The 18952-nt window shown below is 53.7% G+C and overlaps 1 protein-coding gene across 1 annotated transcript; it reads left to right on the forward strand.

The window, feature by feature from the left end:
* The first annotated feature begins 994 nt into the window (after positions 1-994).
* On the forward strand, positions 995-13007 carry LOC117436296 (uncharacterized). Its single transcript, XM_034064120.1, has 2 exons — positions 995-2398; positions 11833-13007. The coding sequence occupies exons 1-2, from the start codon at positions 1924-1926 to the stop codon at positions 12006-12008; spliced, it is 651 nt and encodes a 216-aa protein (XP_033920011.1). The 5' UTR covers positions 995-1923; the 3' UTR covers positions 12009-13007.
* The last annotated feature ends 5945 nt before the right edge of the window (positions 13008-18952 follow it).

Below are 18952 nucleotides of genomic sequence, written 5' to 3' on the forward strand. Positions count from 1 at the left end.
AATCTGTCCATCACCTACTTGAGCCCTAGTGATTTCATTGTAAGGGAGAGATGTTCCCATTTTATTCTATACCCTTCCAACCCCCCGGCAGCTGGCTGGATTGGTGCTGGTAACACACACACTTAAAGTTAATCTTTGCCATTATCTCTCAGAAGCTCCATCTGGCTGCCTTCAGGCCTGATGCAGTGATTTCCTTGCCTTCGTGACAGCTATTTTGTACATGGGGAAGCTGCCCCAAAAAAGAAAGAAGGATGTAAAAGATGGAGCTGTGATTTATTTTCACCACCAAATATAGAAAGACAATTTCCCCCTAAGATTTCTTCTTCCTCCTCTTTAAAAAAGTCCCAGTGCCTTCAAACTGAGCCAGCACCCCAGTGAAATCCCATTGCCAAGGAGGATGAAAAGTGTTTGTAGGGAACCTGGACCAGTTAAAACCATCATCAAGGTGACCAGGGACAGGCTGGCTCTTACTAGCTTACATAGAGAGCCACCCAGGGTTGGGGAGATGGAAGAGAGCTCAGCCCCAAATCCTGCAGGCTTTCTGCAAATCAGGCACCCCGCTGATGCCAAAAACTTGGCTTGGGCTGGGAGGGGGGAGGACAGGGCTCTGTGGAGCATCGTTCCTTTGGGATGCTGGCGGTGGGATTGATGGTGTCCGCCTTCCTCCCGGCAGCGCCTGCGATCTGATTTCTCCCTGCCGGCAGCACAGCTCCCAGACAAAAGCTGTGCTGAGCACTCGCAGTCGGGCTGGACCAGGGGGTCTCGCCGGAGGGGGCACCGGATCCGTCCTCAGCGCTGCTTGAGCCTGTGCTGCCGCTGGGACGCGCCGGCTGCGCTCTCATGCACACGCGTGTACCCACACGCACGCTCCGGATGCTCCCCACCTTCCCCTCCGCCGCTCCAGCGGGCGGATCAAGGCACGTCTCGTGGAATCAAAAGGATTAACTCCCTGGGAGCAGCCGCCGGCCTCACAGCGCGCTTGGGACTTGTGGAGCCAACCTCTCAGCGGTGGATAATCCCCCTCGCTGCTGGCAGCCGGGGCGGCTGGCAACAGCCAGCAGGGCTGTAGGGTGAAGGGACAGGAGAGGAAGAGGACGAGGAGTATACATACACACACACACACCCCGCAGACAGCAGGCAGCGGCACCGGAGCGGTTGCTCTTTGCGAGGAGGTCTGTAGGGAGCCGAGCGCTGGATAGAGCAAGCTGGAGCATCAGGAGAGCTGATCTGTTCGCTTGCGAAAGTCCTTCAGGTGAAACCCGAGAGCAGCCACTCCTCATTTGGGCTGCCCTTCGGAGACCAGGCACCGGGCTCGCTGCTGTTGTGGACATGGTCTCTGACTATGGTTTTGTTCTTAAAGGAATCAATCAGGAGATGTCGGCAACAGAAGTTGCTGAGAGCGGGGCTGGGAGCTGCTTGCTGCTGGCTCCGACACGCACTGTGAGCAGCTGAACTTTGTGGGGTTTGAACATACATTCCTCCTCTGCGGACACTTCAGGCAGCGCTACGGGAGAGGAGAGCCACGGCACCGCACACCTTGCGCCTGCTGGTACCCAAGCTGAGTCTGGGCGATGGCAAAGAGGGATTTCTGCCTCTCCGAGGACCATCACCTGTGAAAAGAGGCTGGAGAAGGGTGATTTATCTTTGTTTTCCAGATGACTGAAAATACCTACAGGATCCTGCCTCTCTGCTTTTCATCAATGAGCAGCATCTGGGGGAGATGGCTGAGGGACAAAAATGGTATCACTCAAAATCATTCTAGCACCTACTTTTTCCCAAAGAACTTCATGTCCATAGGGGTTTGCTTTGGGCATTTCCAGCGGTGAGGACCAGTATACCACAGATACATCCCTACTGGGTCATGTAAGAATTTGCAGGTGAGAAACCTACCCAGCAAGACCTTCTCTGCCCAGCTTGCAGTACATGGTTTGGTGTAAGCAAGGCAATTCTTGCCTCTTCCTCTCTATTTTCAATCTCTTGGGCTTGGAGACCTCTCTCCCCATTGCAATTATGATCATTTGCAACATCAGTGCCATCAAAGATTGGAGCACTTTCCTCTCCCAGATCCTTCCCAGCGTTAACAAGACTCTGAACTTGGTACAGCAAGTAGAAGCCACCACCAGCTCGGTGGTAAGTGTCCTGCAGGACCCTGAGGACAGCTACCTGTCCAACAGCCAGTCCATGAACTCCAGCAACTTCACGGCTGGCCTAGACCACTTGTTCCAGTACTCGTACTCAGACAATGACCAGCTTTACAAGGAGTACAAGCCCCCTCCTCGAGATGCCATTCCTCTGCCCAAGGCTGTCCTCTACCTTCTCATGGCAGCCCTGGTGGTGGTGGCAGTGGCATATGCCATCGTTGGGCATCTCATCAAGGACCTCATTCATGACTTTATAGGTGAGTGCGGGCATCACGCGCTGTGTGCATGTGGTCAAAAAGAGCCTGGGGCAGAGCCCGGGGATGTTGGCTGATCGCTCTCCTTTGATTTGGTGGGGTTTAGAGCAAACCTTTACCCTTTCACATTCACAGCAGTGTTAGTTTACCTGATGTGCTGGGCTCTCCAAGCTGAGCTGTGTGTTGATGAGCTTCTCAGGGAAAATCCTCGGGTTCAGCTCCCTCCCTAAAGAGATGAGGCTTGCACATGTATGTATAAATGTGTGTGTGTGCATAAGTTGGTGCTGCCAAACAGCTGAGCTTGGATTAGAGGTCTCCAAAATGAAAAGTTTCATGTCAACAGATACCTGAGCACAGGAGAACAACCCACCAGTGCATTGTGAAAGAATAGCTGCCATATGAGCCTAACCCCTGATCAGACACCAGAGAATCCACAAACTCCCAGGAAACACAGCTCAGCTGTCTGGCTCCCTTGTACAGCACCTAGCACAACCATTACAGCCTGTGCAACAAATCTGGACAGTGATAGCCCAAAGAGTGCATGTTGTTATTGGATTTGGCTTCCCGGTTCTTCATTCCACCCTGCTGCTGATGAACGAGGTCACTTGTCATTGGGGACAAAAGCGCAAACACTGCTGGCTGTAGCCACCGTGGGCAGGCAGAGGTGCAGGCAGAGGTGTTGGCTGCTTAAAGCATGCCCTCAGTGGCACTCTTGCTGCTTGCCCATAATTTGTCAGGCTGGTCGTGCTGGGGAGTGAGATTGTGCCTAGTTCCCTTCTGAATGCATGGTAACTTTTGGCACCCACAGCCAGCTTGCTGTGTCCTTTGGGGGATAGGGTCCTGCTGCAAGGAGTTGGTGGCAGTTTTCCAGCTCAGATGAGGGGCTAGGAGGGATCCACAGATGGATCTAAGCTCCTAGCTCCTGCAGGTGTAGATACCCCCCACTGAAAGCTCTGAGGAGCAATGTCCTCTGCAGGGGAACAGAGCTGAAATCCCTCTGCGCAGCCCTTGCTCTGAGCCTGCCCCCCAGCCAGGGATGCAGCCCTGCAGGCTCCATCTCTGCAGTGGGAGGGAGATCACACTCATGTGGAGCAAAATATGCGTGTTCCTTCATGATTCCCCTTTATTTCCGTGCTCTTGGGATGCAGGAGGTACACACCAGCCAAAACTCTAACCACTGCCTGCAAGGCAGGGAGCACCCATGCCCTGCTGACGGGAGGGCAAGATAAGTCCCTCGGGCAGGGGGTCATTGATCAGGCAGGGTCCAGCAGATATGGGACACAGGTATATGGGAAGGAGGGATTTGGGACAAGAAAGGTCAAAACTCCTGGCAGGGAGCAGTGCTTGGGGTCTCACGTGAGGCTCAGCCAGGAAAACAGCAGAGAGCTGCTGCTGAGGAGTCTTTCTTTGCCCCAGCTAGAAGGGAATGGTTATGTCTTAAAGTGTTAAATATAACAATCAGCATCTTGCTGGGGCTGTAACATCTCCCAGCTCTGCCACTGATCTGATTTAGCATTGCCTTCCCAACAAAGGGACAGCACCTAAAATTATACATGCTCCTGCCCTGAGATGCTCAAAGGACCAGTTCAGGACAGGTTAGAAACCCCTCCAAGTCACAGTGCCCGCATGGAGCAGATACCCCTGCCCTGATTACTGGGGTACCTGGTGCAGAAGAGCATGGATGTGAGGGCTCAAAAACACCCCTTGGGTGAGTACTGCAAAACAGAGCCAAAATCCATCTAAATGTCATGCCCTTCCAGACAGGGAGAGAGGCTGAAGCCACAGTTGGAGGCACCCATGCCCATGCCGTGCTCAGCATCAATGCTCCCTGGTGACCTTGGGCACCTTTAGATTTGCCTCTGTGTGGGTCAAGGTCAGTGGAGTGTCCCTTCCCTAACAAAGCCACAAAGGGACACAAAGGGACTGGACAGACTTTCACAGCACCACAGTCATCCCAGGGCTGGCCAGGCACTGGGAATATCTACCCACTTTCTGCCACTTTGGAGAAGCCCTTTCCCAGCTGAACACCCTCACTGGGCACAGAGCATCCCCTCTGCCCTGGTGGAGGTGACATCTCTCAGTTAGGGTCAAAAATCCAGATGTGAGCTTCTGTCCCATCCAGAAAGAAGGTATCTACCAAACTCCAGCAGCACCCCTCAGTGCAAAAGGCTGCCTCTGACTCGTCCTATTTAGCACTCCAGGTTTGTCTTCACACCATTTATGCACTTAAAATGAGCCAGTCCTCGGAGGAAAGCAGACAAGTCCATGGTTGTTAACACTGCCAAGAAACAGCCCTTAAAGAGAAGGTTCCATTTGAATGAGTTTGCATAAAATTACTTCAGGGACAGGACAGAGGGACCAAGGGATAGTAAATAAGAAACTGGTCTATTAGCTGCCTTAACACAATGCCTGTATTTATATACTCAGCGGCAGCTCCAACTTCCACAGAGTTTCTGCGCTAATCATATTTAGAAGGATACAGAGAGATGGAAATAAGATGCCAAAGGGCTGGAGCCTGTTTGGGGGAGATTAAAGTGTGAATAGCTAATCACTACTTTAAACAGTCACTCGGAGACGTCAAGGATGATTTCAGCTCCTCACCAGCAGCTCATAGGACACCACTGGGGGAGTCAAAGCATCACCAGCTCCATGCACCAACAGGGACCCAATTGCTGGGCTCAGTTCAGGAGGATGAAGGGGCTCTCAGGATGCTGCTGATCTCTTCCCCTGTGAAATCTGAATGGATATTTGAGACACTGACACCTCTTGCAGCTGCTTCTTAAAATTCAATTAGAGTTTGTCCAGGCGTCCCTGAGGAGAGATGAATGCAGCTGTGATGCCCAGTTTGGTAAGGAGGAGCAGGAAATGGGGGGCTGCATCGGAGGAGACGGAAAGATGTATTACTGGAGAGGATGAAGGCAGGGATCCCCTCCAGCCGGGTTGAGGATCCTGTCTGTCCTCATCCCCCTGGATAGGAATAAGAGGGCTCTGGAAAAGGCCCCTCTTCAGATTTTCCTGGACAGACTTGGCCAAGGACAGCCTGATTTCTCTCTGGTTTCTGATTTCCCGCTTGCTTGGAGCTGACAAAGCCTCATATTTGCGCCTCTCCCGAAACTCATCGGACACCTCTGCCTGGGTATGGATGCGAGCCCTGCGAGGCAGGAGGGGAAGGCTCTGCGTGAGCGCCGCTCAAACCCGGCTACCAGTTAAGGCAAATTGGGTCGAAGCATTTGGAAAGCGGCTTAACCCGGGAGCGCTGGAGAGCTGCCAGAGACGGCGCTGCGGAGAAGTGCCGGCTTGGCAAATGACAAGCCTGTCACCAACGCACGGAGCGCCTAATTACTGCAATCCTTGGGAATCAGCCCGCCCTCCCTCCTCCGTCCCCAGCAGCTCACTGCACATGGCCCTTAGTGAAACACACGGAAAAAAGGAGGAAAAAGGGGAAAAAAAACAAACCCCAAAAGTTTGACTGGAAACAAAGATGTTGCCATGGGGACCGCAGCGCGTGTGGTCCCTGGGAAAGCATCGCACCGCTTGCACGGAACCACTCGGCTCTGCGTGGGAGCTGATGCTTTGCAAATAGACCTTTGCTGGTGTCACCCAGTTCAGATGAGGTTTCCTCTGAGCTGCTGATCTCCGGAGGAGACCTCGAGGAAGTTTTTCCTTTGGGGATGAGCCCAAGATGGGGTACGGCAGGGCAAGCTCGCTGATGCTGGTGGGACTGTGTGGGCTGATGGCTTCAGGGCAGTTCGAAACCTTAACCCATTCTTGGAGTAGGTTCTTTCATTTCTTTGCCCTTTTGGCCCACCAGCTGTATTTTTTCCTTTACAGCCTTATCTCCACCCACCACATTTCAGGCTTCTTTAGGAAATGGTCTCCTTGAACAAAGAAATTGTGCATGAATGTGGTGTTACTGAAAATAGCTGCTGGGTGATCCTGCATGGAGTCGGGATCCACTTTTAATTGCTCCACACAGAACCACAGGGCTCTTAGGATAATTCAGCCCATGGCAGGGATTGCTAATTGAGTCTCAGCTCTATCGGAGAAGACTTACATCTTCTCTTTGGGCTCTGGTTTGATTATGATTCATTTGCTCCCCAGAGTTATTGGAAGAGACTGCATCAGGTTCCCTTCTGTTTCCCATCTGGGTGCTAACCCACCTCTAACACTAACCCCTGCCTCAGTTTCCCTTTGGGTGCATGGCAGTGCACTGTGGTTCTTTAGGCACTGGTTAGGGGTGCTGATGTCTAGCAGTAGCTGCTGTAGGATGGCTTCTAGTGGGTTAATTCCCACTCCCAGTTACTGTAATAACAGACAGATGCCCCATTGCCGCATCCATCCTGGCATCACCACAGCTGCAGGTTGCGGCTGTCGGCCAGACAAGTGGTCACAATGGCAGCAGTGGCCCCACTCTCTGGCTTCTGCAGCCAAACCTTTGAAGCACAAAGCCTGAGCAGTGGGATTGCTCCCAGCACATGCTGCCAGGGATAGATTATGGCTGGCCTCAGGGATGTGCCATCCCACAGCGGTGTTTCCATGCCTGCCATCCCATGGTCCAGCGATGGGCTGTGTCAGGTCCCTAAAGCGAGCACCGTGCCTCTGCAAGTGCTGGTGGTTTTGAGCTGTGACCAAGCACAGCTCCTCACTCTCTGGCCATCTTTGCCTCCATGGGCTGGAGGCTGAGGAGAGCAAATAACCAAGCCAGGAGCATCCCTGCCTCCCACTCCTGAGTCACCACCTCTCTGAAACCTGCTCTCCAGAGCAGCAACACTGCCCAGGGATGTGACTGGGATCAAATACAGGCTTGCTCCAGGGCTGTACTGGTGCACAGGAGCTATTTTTAAGAGAATATCATAATTAATTGAATGCCTTTTCCATGTCACCCCCTTCCCCTTCATGCCAGGTGACAGCTCTGCAGAGGGCCAGTGTCCTTGCCTGTCCATCAGCAAAGCAGTGTGCTCATGTTGCTTGGTGTGTAGGACAGTTTTGACTTGGGTAGCATGATTAACCTAGGAAGGACTACAGGGAAGACTAACAGGGAAGGAAGAACAGACTCCAACAGCAATCTAACTCAGTAAGACATTGAACCTGGGGGAAAAGGGACTTCTTGATAACAAATTACTACTGCCAGAGGCAGACAGAAATTTTCCAGCAGAACAAACCTGGGAGATATCTGCTGATTTTGCTAATGAATAAGCAGAGTCCATCCTGCAAATGAGACAGATACGATGTCCAGCTGGGACTGCAAAGAGACACGAGTCACATGAGGGATACCCTTGAACTTGGCCAGAGCTGGTCCTGCCTTGTTGCAGAGCACAAGGCGATTGCTGGGTCAGGACCTGTTTCAAACAAAGAGGTGCTTCTGCTCCTGCTGCTGAGAAAAGGGCTTTTTTAGCAGCTGTTTTCACACCCAGCTCCATTTAAAGCAAATAAAATTAGAGCACGAGTTCAGTTGTTCATCTAACATGTTTCCCCTTCCGTTGCTTGTTTCCATCTCTGTAGGGAGTGTGAATGTCTCACTGCACTGCATTTAAATTTCAGCCCTCTCTCCCACTTCCCTCTGCTCTTCTGTTAGGGACATCTCTTGTCCAGTGGCTGAAGTGCCTCTTAGACATCCCACCCTGTCACCAGTGGATGCAGGGGACCTGGTCTGGATAAGACTGGGCAGGAAGCATCCCTGTGCTGCTGTGGACACAGGCAGCAGGAGGCTACTCCCTGCACTGTAAGGGGTTTCCAGGTGAGGATCATCCCTCATGGTGCTGGTATGAGGGGAGGTAAAATACACTATGAAACCCCGAATAGTGTTCATCTCCCCCTAAAAACACAGCACATCCTAAGGGTCCTGCTTCCAGGGATGCAGTCAAAGACTCGGGCAGAGCCAAAGAGGTGCAGGGGCACTTTGTGCCACATCACTTAGCTATGTGGGGAGAGATTCTAATCCACAGCTCCTGGTTTACCCAGCCTGCCCTATCTCCTCTCCCCAGCTGCTTTGGATCAATCATACTGTATCGATCTCACCCCATCTCAGCACTTTCCACTTCGCCTTTCGCCCTGCACGGCCTCAGGAAGCAGGCTGAGCCCCAGCAGCTCCTGGTGAGCAGGGAGAGGTGCCTCTGGGTTAGATGCCTGGCTCAGAAGGTCACTTTGTCCCTCTCCTTTATGTGACGCATGACTCCTTGCGGCTGGAGCCTGTGTGAACGTGGATGGTGACTTTCCCCCAAAAGAGGATTTCATTTTCCCTTCTGTAACAACTGTGCCCATTTTTCATTGCTCATGCAGACCCCCTGCCAGGTGTAAGGGATGGAGAGAGAAATCCCTGTCATGATGCTAATGGCTCCAGCTACCTTGAGAGGGTCACAACCATCCCTCTGCTCCCAGCCCCTCACTACCCTCCATCACCTGATTACTTTCTAACCCGTGTTTGTGCATGACGTAAGGTTGTGCATCACATCCCCTGCAAAGATCCTTCCACATCGGAGCAAGGTTTAATCTCATGGGGCCAAAGCCGTGCAGGTCTCCTCTCTCCTCCCCTTCATCCTTCCCCAGATATCCCATGGGGGACTTTGATTTCTCAACCACAGGCTGAGAGGAGCTGGGGGTGGGAAGCTGGGGAGGAGCATGTTGAGGGTGCTGACAGTTTTATGGCTGTTTCTGCAGGGTCCTTCTGGCAGGAGATCCTCCATCAGCTCCATGGGGCCTCGCTCCCCTCTTCCACACATGGCAACACGCTGAAGTTACAGGCCATAAATGGCCACAAATAACGTGTAATTGTGTAATTACTTCACTCCTTACTTACACAGTCAAATCATAAAGGCATCGCAGTAAATACCCTCTAATGACAGCCTAATTACATCTTCCTGCAGATTACTGGGTAATTAGATCCAGCAGGCTCCAGGAATAATTCCCAGGGAAGCAGCGGTTCGGATTAGCGTGTACAATCCAGACCGCTCTTACCCAGGAATTAGACTGTGGCAGCCTCACATGAGCTGCCTTCCCCGCACACCCTGTCACCCTTTGGTGATGATGCACTCTGACCCTTTCCCCATAGAAACAGCTTTTGCTGAGCCCCACGTTGCTCTCCCAAAGCACCATCCTCTGCGTTTCTCCCTTTATAATGGTATCACGGTGCTGTGCCTGGCTCTGGTTTCTTCTGCTGCCTGCAAATGCCTTCAAGTGTTCATTGCTTGGCCACCAAATGCCACCTCCCCTCGCTTACAGGCATGCAAAGCTGTGCTCTTGGCTTCCCATTGCATGCCGCAACCCTCATGCAATGGCTCTCGGTGTATTTGGGTACCCATCACCTCTTTCTCTACAGGATATTCCCCTTCTTCCCGCCAGACCAGCCCCTGTTCCCACTGGAGTTTTATGGCTGACGTCAAGGAAAGCAAGCTGAGAACTTTAATAGTGTTTGTAGGAGGCAATCTTGTTATTGTCTTCTGGATCCTCCTCATGCCAAGTGGCTGCATGTGAGCCTAGGAGGTCTTAGGAGCAGAAGAGGGGGAGATCCAACCAGCATGGACCCAGCCCAGGCAGCCAGAAAGCAGCCAGTGGAGTGTTTGGCTTTGGTCTAAATCCAGTAAATCCAAGCAAAATGGAGGCTATAAATGGAAAAAGACCTAAATGAGCCTTCCAGGCTTGGCTGCTTTCTTCAGGGAAGGGTTGTGCTGGAGAGCCCAGGGACTGTGGACCATGCAAGTGAAAGCTAAATGCTCCAGTTGGGACTTGGGGCAGATCCAGGGCTCCCCAAAAGCCTTTAGACTATGTCTTCGATGAGTTCTCTGATCACTCTTGGTATCACCACGGTAGCTGTGGGGACTGTGGAGGTTCTCCTGCCTTTCCCTCACAAAACCAGCAAATTTTGATGGAGGTGATGGAGGTTAACAAAAAAGGAAAGACAAGAAACAGACAGTCACTCTCTGGACACATCACACATGCCCAGTGTGTTGGAAACCTTCTCTTCCTTGTAACCTGCACTCATGTCCAGCCAGTGTGGACCAGCAGTGGAGTACAACACCCACTTTCTTTCTGCCTAGTCCCTGTGGCAGGGCTGGACGCTCACCCTGACTCCACAGCATGAGCATCACCCCAAAAGCTATGTTCTGTGCCCTTGGGAATGGTGCAGCCAAATGGCTTCTGGCTGGATAAAAATGACAAAACTTCAGGTGTTTCTTCACAAAAGCAACTTTGGGACTTTCAGAAAAGCCCCAGCATTAACCTGCAGTGCACACACCTAGCACAGGGAGGACCGTGGTCATTCCATCTCTCTTATCACCCCTGCAGCAATGTCTGGACACCACTGGTGACCCAAAAAGTCAGATCTTCCCCTCCCTCCACACCTGGGATCCCACTCCTGTGTTTGCTATCATCCAGGCTTGGTTTGGCTGTAAAGCTTTTTTCCACAGCCCATGATAAAGGCAGTGTCTCACTGTGATTGCATTTCTCTGGCCCTGCTCTGCCAGGCAGCCTGCATCCTCCTCCAAAGAGCTGCGATCGAAACATCCGTGGGGACAGAAAATGTCCCAAAGGAGAGAAATGTTATTTCTGAAGCAGGATCCATTGGTGGATAAGTGGAGTCCCTCAGAAACAACTAAACCAGGCTGGACTTTTCCTGCCTCCTGATACCCATCCCTGCTTTGCTTTGAGAACAGAGCTGAAGCAGAGAGGTCCTGGTGCTCCACTGCCCACACTGTCACTTAGACTTGCTCACCTTCGGCTTGCTCATTGCTAGTGTGTCTCCATCGTGGCTGGGCATGGCCTCCTGCTGCCCGAACAACCAGGCTTTTAAATAGTGAATATTTGGGAAGCAGCACAGCACAGAGCAGCAGCCCTTTGTGCTGCAAGGGATGGCTTGGTCATACCATGTTCCAGCAGTGACCACTGTATTTTGGAGTGGGATCAGTTCCCCCCCAGGGTTGTCAGAGTAGCTGGATCAGCTCAGAGCCACGTCCTGGTGCTCTGCCCCAAAGCTGCCCATGGAGGGGTTGAAGCCCTGGTGTGGCTGTGATGTACTCCCATGGCAGATAAGCTGTGTCCGCAGCCATGCCTCCAGCCCCTTTTGGATGTCACATGGTTATTTAATCATTCCCTCTGTTTTTGACAGCAAAATCCTGCTGTGGGGAATACATTGCCAGAGAGCTTAGATGCACACTTTGCTTCAGACGCACTTCATTTTCATTTTTGGGATTAGCAGTGCGATTTCATTTGCCTAAGCCAGGAGGGCTTCCAGAAACAAGCAGCCAGCAAACCAGCCTGAAGCTGGGAAGAGCAGAGATCCCAGTACCAGGGGATCCAAGCAGACTGCAGGGGTAGGGGGGGGATGGTAAATACCTAGAGTGAGGGGCAGGATGTAGTGGGAGGCAGTGATTTCCCAGCCAGCTTTGACTCTGGGAACAGCCGGACGTAACCAGCAGCTTGTTTTGTGCTTTTCCCTCCTCCAGACTGGATCTTTGGCCCCAGCCCAGATGACAACAGCAACAAGAGCGACGTCAACTGCATCAGCAACAGCGTCAATGAGATGAATGAGATGCCCGAGATGCCACGGCGCCGGGACCGCCAGCCCCAGGACGTGGTCATCACCATTGGCGAGACCTGCCACTTACCACAACAGACGTGATGGGCACGGTGGCTGGGCTAAGTGGGATGGAGCAGCGGGAATGGAGCAGAGCGATGGAGCAGCAGGGAGATGCAGTGGGACTGCAGCAGCCACCATGCAGGACCAGGCAAAGAGAGGAAGGGAAGGGCAGAGCTGGTACCACAGAGCAAAGCCCTTCTCACCCTGGTTTTGCCAGCCTCTAAGTACTTTGCTGGGTGGGTGGCATTCCCCTTCTCCCGGGCTTGTCATTCCTGCCCTGATGTCTGCCCATGGGTTCATGACCTCCCTTTCTTCCCTGTGAATAGCAAAAAAGAAAGGCAAATGCAAAATACACCCACCAACAAGAGGAATGAGCCAGAGAGGAGCCAGGCGGTCCTTCAGTGTGCAGCTGCCCTGCAGCACAGGGATGCATGGTGAAAAGAGCAAGTGAGACAAAAAGGCTGCATGAGAAATGGGGGTGTCTGTTCCTGGGGAGGAACCCAGGACAGAGCGGGGAGCTGAGGCTGCAGCATGAGCTGGGGGCTGCAGAAAGGCACTGGAAGGTCAGTAGGAGCCAAATCCAACCCTATACACTGATGATCTGCACAGGCCATCATTCCTCCCCTTAGCTTTGCAGCTCTGTTGGCAGCTTTCCTCTTCCCTGCCAGGGCACTGATACCCAGAACTGCCCTTCTCTCTTCTCCCCACTCCTCTCTGCTCAAAGGCATCCTTTCCATTGCTAACTCCAGGTGGATCCTCACTTCCCCTTTTTTACGGGGCTCAGGGGAAGCCAGCAGCAGGTGATGTGGGGGTGACCTCCCAGACCAAGTGGAAAAAGAAGCATCCTGATGGTTTCATTCATATTCTAAGGCCAGTTCTTGCCCTGCTTGGGGTTTTGAACCAGGATTCATCATTTTTCTGTATAGCAGAGCACAGGCACCAGGATCAACCTCATTCCTTGGTCCCAGTGCCTCTTCCTCATGAAGATCCCTTTGATCTCCACATATTTCCTAACCTTAATAAAAGGCTATAATGATGGCACAGAGACCTGGTCACAGGAAAAGACAAGTGGTCAGGACTTCAGGGAGCCAAGCCCTGCCTTTCCCAGCCTGAGGTACACAGAGCACCCCTGACAGCAGGAACCAGAGCCATTTTCCCCTTCTGAATGCAGTTAGGGGAAAATGAATGTATTTTCCACCTCCTGCTCTGATGGCTTTTAATGAGAGCCATTACCAGCAGTCCCATGCTGGGGCTTTGTCTGCTTTGCAGCAAGCAAGGGCAGTAGCTACAGTACCAAAAACCACCCCTCAGTAATTAACCATTTCCAATCAGACCCTCCACTGCTCCAACCAGCATTCCTCTCCTATTTGATTTGGCCCAGGGTTTGTAATCCTAGATCCTGCAGTGGGGCTGTCGAGGAGAAGCCGGGCAGCGATGCCACAGCAGCATGGAGGGATGCTGGGGGGTGAGCCTGGGTCTGTCAGTGATGGAGCTGGCTGAGTGCTGGGGAAACAGGGAAGGTCCAGATTCCTGAGGGGCAGGAGCTTGTACACGGTGGGAGGGCTGGCTTCCTTGCTTCACTGCTCTTTCAACACATAGAGGCTGGGCAATGGGGTGATCCACTGCTGGGGGCAACAGCGAGGCCATGTGTCCAGCATTGGCACTGCTCTCGAAGGGACTGGTCCCTGCCATGGTTCCATGGCACTCACCAGGCACAACTGATCCCCTCACAGCTGCAGGCAACATCTGCGCTGAGAGCCCATCACGCAGCTGCTGAAAATGAGGCTTCCTTGGGGATGGAAGCAGCCCCTTCCACTCCACCCGGGTCCTTGCTCCCTTCCTGACACTTGTTGGGTCCCACACGGCACGGTTGGAACCCACGGGTGTTCCTGCAGAAGCAGCAGCTCGCACCCAGCGCCAGCGTGGCTGTCATCCACCCAGGACGCTGTTCTCCGAGCAGGAGAAGGAAGGAGCCAAGCTCCCTCCTGTGGCCACCGGCACCGGGATCTACCGGGCTGCTCAAGGCTGGGAGGAGTCTGGTGAGGAATCACCCCCAGCCCGCTCCACTCCTGGAGCCAGGACCCCTCCTTTGAACCCTCTTTTTTGCAGGGATGCAAGGAAGGATCCTGTTGCTGTGCCCATCCCCAGACCAACCGAGCCTCAGGTAATGCTATGGCAGGGGGAAACCACCACCCATCTTCCTGAGCCACAGCATCTCACCGGGTCAGCACCGGGAACGGGGCTGGCCCTGGGGTTGTGAAGGACCCCATGGCTGTAGCTGCTTTCTCTACTGTGACCCCACTGGAACCTGCAACACGACAGGGGAAACAGCAGAGGACAGCTGTTTCACGCACACACCACCTTCATCCCCCCATCCCTGCATCACTGCCAGCATCTGGCACCTGCCTTGCCCTGATTTATCAACAGACACTGAACTGGTGCTGAGCTCTCAGGGTGCTCTGAACCTGTTAGAGAGTCATGAGAAGCCATGGAGCCATTTTGCCTCCAGAAACTGGAGCAGAGTGTGTCTTTTGGCTGAAAGCAGCCCCTGTTCCTCCAAGACATCAGTGGCTTCCAGCCCAGGCACCCACTGCTGGACTGGCTGCATTTTGGAGGACATCTCCAGCACCCTCAGAGCACCTCTGAAGCAGGGTGACAGTGTAGGACCAGATGGACAAGCAAAACTGAGAGGATGGGGAAAGAAGAGTTGTTTGGGGACCAGTGCAGATGACAGCAACCTTATCTGCTCCTCTTGCGCACCAGGACCCCTCCTCAGGGCTGGGCTGTCCCCACCAGCCCTTTCTTTGCCCCCCACATCCTCCAAGCAGGGCATGAGGGTCCGGCCGTCCAACAGCAGGGGCTCAGGGACAAGGTCCATGGGCAGAGGTGCTGGGGGCTGCTTTGCCTGGGGGAGGTGTGGGGAGTGCCAAGGGGAAAGGGGACTAATGAGGGTGCCAGGCTGCTCCGACTGCTCCAGTGCCTGCACCTCCATAGTGCAGGAGGCTGCTCTTTAAGCGCCTCTTTCCTCCCCTAAGCACCTTAGGGAGCAGAGGCGAGAGATGCTGGTGCTTTTTATAGCAGCCATAATCCCCACTGCACACACTGCCCGCGCCCGCCCACCCCAAGGCCCAGGACTGAGTCTTCAAGATGGGGGCTGCTGTCCCAAAACTCCTTCAAGTCCCTTCAGTTCCCAATGTTGTCTCTCTCCCAGGGCACAGGTCATGGCTGGGGATAATAGTGGCTTCGAAACCCTTTTGCAGAAGGTGTTTGAGAGCAGCATGTGTTGCACCCCTTTGCCAGTCACAGCACTCTGATGAGGAGGGGCAGCCAGACAGGTACAGAAGTGTGTGGATGAAGAGTGAAGCCACTGCCTGGCCTCTCTGCTCCATTCCAAGCCTGGGGAGAAGGGATGAGGAATGGAAGGTTTGATGCCTGGGAGACGCACATTTCACCTCCCATCCCTGTCACAGTGGCCAGCACTGCCCTGTCCAGACCCAGCCGCAGTCACCCCCAGCCCAGGACCGTTGCCATCCTTTTAGGACTGCATGCAGTGCAGCTTCCCCCCCATTTGGAGGCGTCCCTCTGGTCCTGCTCCTCATCCTGTCCCCACTGGAGATGAATCCTGACTTCCCCCCTGACAGCCCCCCTGACAGCCTCTATGCTACATATTCACTGTAATTTTCCCTTTAAACACACGGCCGAAGGGACACAACCAGCCCAGGGGGGGTCTTCTAGGTCAGGCCGAACTAAAAAGGTGAAAGAAGATGAATTTCTCCAAAGAGCAATCCCGATTTTCCTTCCCCTCCCCACCGGGAACCGAAGGAGGGCAGGAGGTGGCGACAGCAGCACACGCATCTGGGCACACACAGCTTCTGGTGTCACCCCGGGGGTGGCACTGAGCGAACCCAGGTCCCACTCTACGTGGGAAAGGGGGGACTCTTACCAAGTGATGGGAACATGAATGGGAAGGAGAAGGTGGCACACTGGGGATCCTGATGGGCCAGGGTGGGTGCCCACCACCCAAGGAAGGGGACTCCTGGCACCTTGGCTGGGCTGGAAGGGTGACATGGGCAGGGAACCCAGCCCAGAACCTGTCCTTGTCATCCATCCCATGTCACACCCCTGAGGCCCCAAGTACTCATGCTTGTTTTTCACTCTCAAGCAGGGTTGGGAAGCTCTAAAGCCAACGGATTAGAATCCAAAGCAAAGGCCAGGCAGGGAACAGCCCCGGGAGGCATTTCCCAAAGACTCAGCTTGCTCCTGGCTTGTGCTCCAGCTTTGTCCCTGTGTTCAACAGCTTCTGGGTCATTCAGCTGCTGATCCAAGAGCAAACTCGGGGGGTACCACAGGAGGCAGGAAGCTCCCATGAGATGCTGGGCAGTCAGACCATCCCCTGCCTGGTGTGGCTTCTCCAGTGTATAATAGAGGTTGAGCACACACTGGAAGCATGCCTTCCCTTAGAAGACGGGGGGGGGGGGGGCACTTCTCAGCTGCCTCCTTGCACAAAACCTGTAGGAGGTCCTGCCTTTGGAAACTTGTAATCCTGAGGGAATGAGAAGGAAAAACCTGGAAACCAGCTGAAAACTCAGGGCACAGGAACCCTCTGCTGGCCTGGTTTAACCTGGTACGGGGGGTCCTGGTCAGGGCATAGGGAGCAGGCTGGGTGAAACCAGGAGAGAAGGAGAGCTGGATGATGGGGCCAGCTTGAATGCCAGGTCCTCAGTACCAGGTCTGAATGCTCTCCTGATCTGGAGGTGGTTTTGGCATCACGGGGCTCTCCCTTGGCTCCACCAGCACAAACATTTCAGCCTTGCCATGAGAACATCCCCACAGCCAAAACAGGGCAGGCTTAGAGCAGGGTTTGGGGGCATGACCAGCCCCTCCTGTCCTATTTGTTGGCCTCTTCTGCCTCAGGCTGCCTGCAATGGGTCAGGCAGCTCAAGCCCAAGGCTCTGCCTGCAGCACTGCTCCTGGCAATTGGAGAACCATGGGGTGAATGGGACACCCTCCCCATTGCCACTGGTGTCACTGGGTCACTTCATTGCACCCCTATAGATGAACACTTTCTCTTGAGGAGTTTGGTTTTCAGGCAGGTCACCCTGTAATGCAGCCCATGATCATCCCAGGGAAAGCAGTGGGCAAGACATTGTCAGCCCCAGGTTACATTTGGTCCATCCGCACCTTTTCTTACCTTCTCATGTCAGCAGTGGATGCCAGAGACAAGCCTCAAGCAGAGCCCAAAAGGTTCATTTTACAGCAGCCCCAAGCAGCCCCGTTACAGGTTTCCCCCCAGCACCTGATCCCTGAGCAATGCACAGGGAATGGTACAAGGCACAGCATGGACCATCCCTGCCCCAAGCCCTGGTGAAGCTCCCAGTGCCACCCCCTGCACCCCACAGCAACACACCCCACACCAGCCAGCCCACAGGGTTTTATGGGGCTGCCAGACCAAAGGCCACGGTGAGGGGCAGAAGGGCTAGAAGCCACCTCCCCTTTGGCCATGGGCACCGGGCTCTTCCCCTCTGTAAAAAGGTTATTTTCCCCGTACCTCCTCACAGGAACTACCATAAATTGCTTAAATGGCTGCAGCCCTCAGGGGATGGGCCCTTTCTGAGCCAAGCTGAATGTGGGGAGGGGAAGGCCCAGGGGAGTGTTTAATAGCTAGCAAGGGGAGCCATTGAAGTGTTTTACTGCCTCGTTAAGTCCGCCTAATCTCTGTGTATATCTTTAACAGAAAAATGATGACTGGATGGTGTTTTTATTGTAAGAGGTGGGTGTTTTCTGGCACCGCCTCAGATCCTGCCTGCTTTATCTGCTTGTTTTCTTACCTAACACCAGAGCTGCACAGCCCAAGAACAGCCCAAGGGCAGCAGCAGGCAGGGCCAGGCACTGCTCCTCCCTGGGCAGTGGTGAGGAGAGGCTCCAGGTCTATGCTGCAGGCTGGTTCTCACCCATGGGTGCTGTGCACCCCATTGCTGCACCCACCTTGCAGTAAAACAAGAGATGCTGAGATTTGAGGGGATACCCCGATTTAGATTGGATATAAGGAAGAAATTCTTTACTGTGAGGGTTGTGAGGAACTGGACTGGGCTGCCCAGGGAGGCTGTGAATGCTCCATCCGTGGCAGTGTTCAAGGCCAGGCTGGACAGAGCCTTGGGTGATATGGTTTAGTGTGAGGTGTCCCTGCCCATGGCAGGGGGTTGGAACTGGATGATCTTAAGGTCCTTTCCAACCCTATTCTATGATTCTATGTGCAGCTGAGGCCCCTGCAGGCTCAGCTTAAGAGTCCATGTCCAGGGGAACCCCAGCAAAGGCAACACAGAGCTGCCTGACTGCTGGGTCTAGCTATGGAAGAGGAATGGGCTGGGCATTTTGTTTCTAAGGTTTCCTTACTTTATTTTTCACCCTAGCCCAGCATAAAACGTGGAAATCCTGCCAAACCCTGCTGGCTCCAGCATCCACCTCTCCATCTGCAAAAGCTCACAGTTTCAAAGCCAGGAGACGGAACGGATGCTGGGCTGGGATGGTAGGCCTGGATAAGCCGCCTGCGTTTGCTTTGGAAAGGCTGATGTTTCCACGAGCTCCAGTGGCTCTAAAGGGACCCACCCTTTAAAATCCACCCAGGAGCAAATCCCAACAGCTTCAAACCAGAGCTGTGGCTGCTCCCACCCCATGCTGGCCTGGAGAAGTCTCTGTCCCATACCCAGACCCCCATGCACACCCTAGCTGGAGGAGGCTGCAGGAACCAAGGCTGCAGATGCAGAACAAGGGAAGCAAACATGACCCCAGCACAGCTAATGGGGCTGGCAAACACCTAGAAAGGTCTTCCTTGGAAATCTGGGCAGGAAGGGTATTTGTCAGTGGAGACATGGATCAGCTGAGCTCAATATGCCCCATCTCCCACAGATCCAGTGTCACCAGCATCCATGCTCCCAGCAGATGCGCTCTGGTACCCAACTGCTGCAGGAAGGGTGACATTTTTGTGT

The sequence above is a fragment of the Melopsittacus undulatus genome, chromosome 6, assembly GCF_012275295.1.
Source record: "Melopsittacus undulatus isolate bMelUnd1 chromosome 6, bMelUnd1.mat.Z, whole genome shotgun sequence".
Lineage (NCBI taxonomy): Eukaryota > Metazoa > Chordata > Aves > Psittaciformes > Psittaculidae > Melopsittacus > Melopsittacus undulatus.

Excerpts from the sequence above, each read along its gene's own strand:
- LOC117436296 (XM_034064120.1), top strand. The coding sequence starts at position 1,924 with ATGGTTTGGTGTAAGCAAGGCAATTCTTGCCTCTTCCTCTCTATTTTC. Across the intron at positions 2,399-11,832 it reads CCTCATTCATGACTTTATAG|ACTGGATCTTTGGCCCCAGC; the intron begins GTGAGTGCGGGC and ends TCCCTCCTCCAG.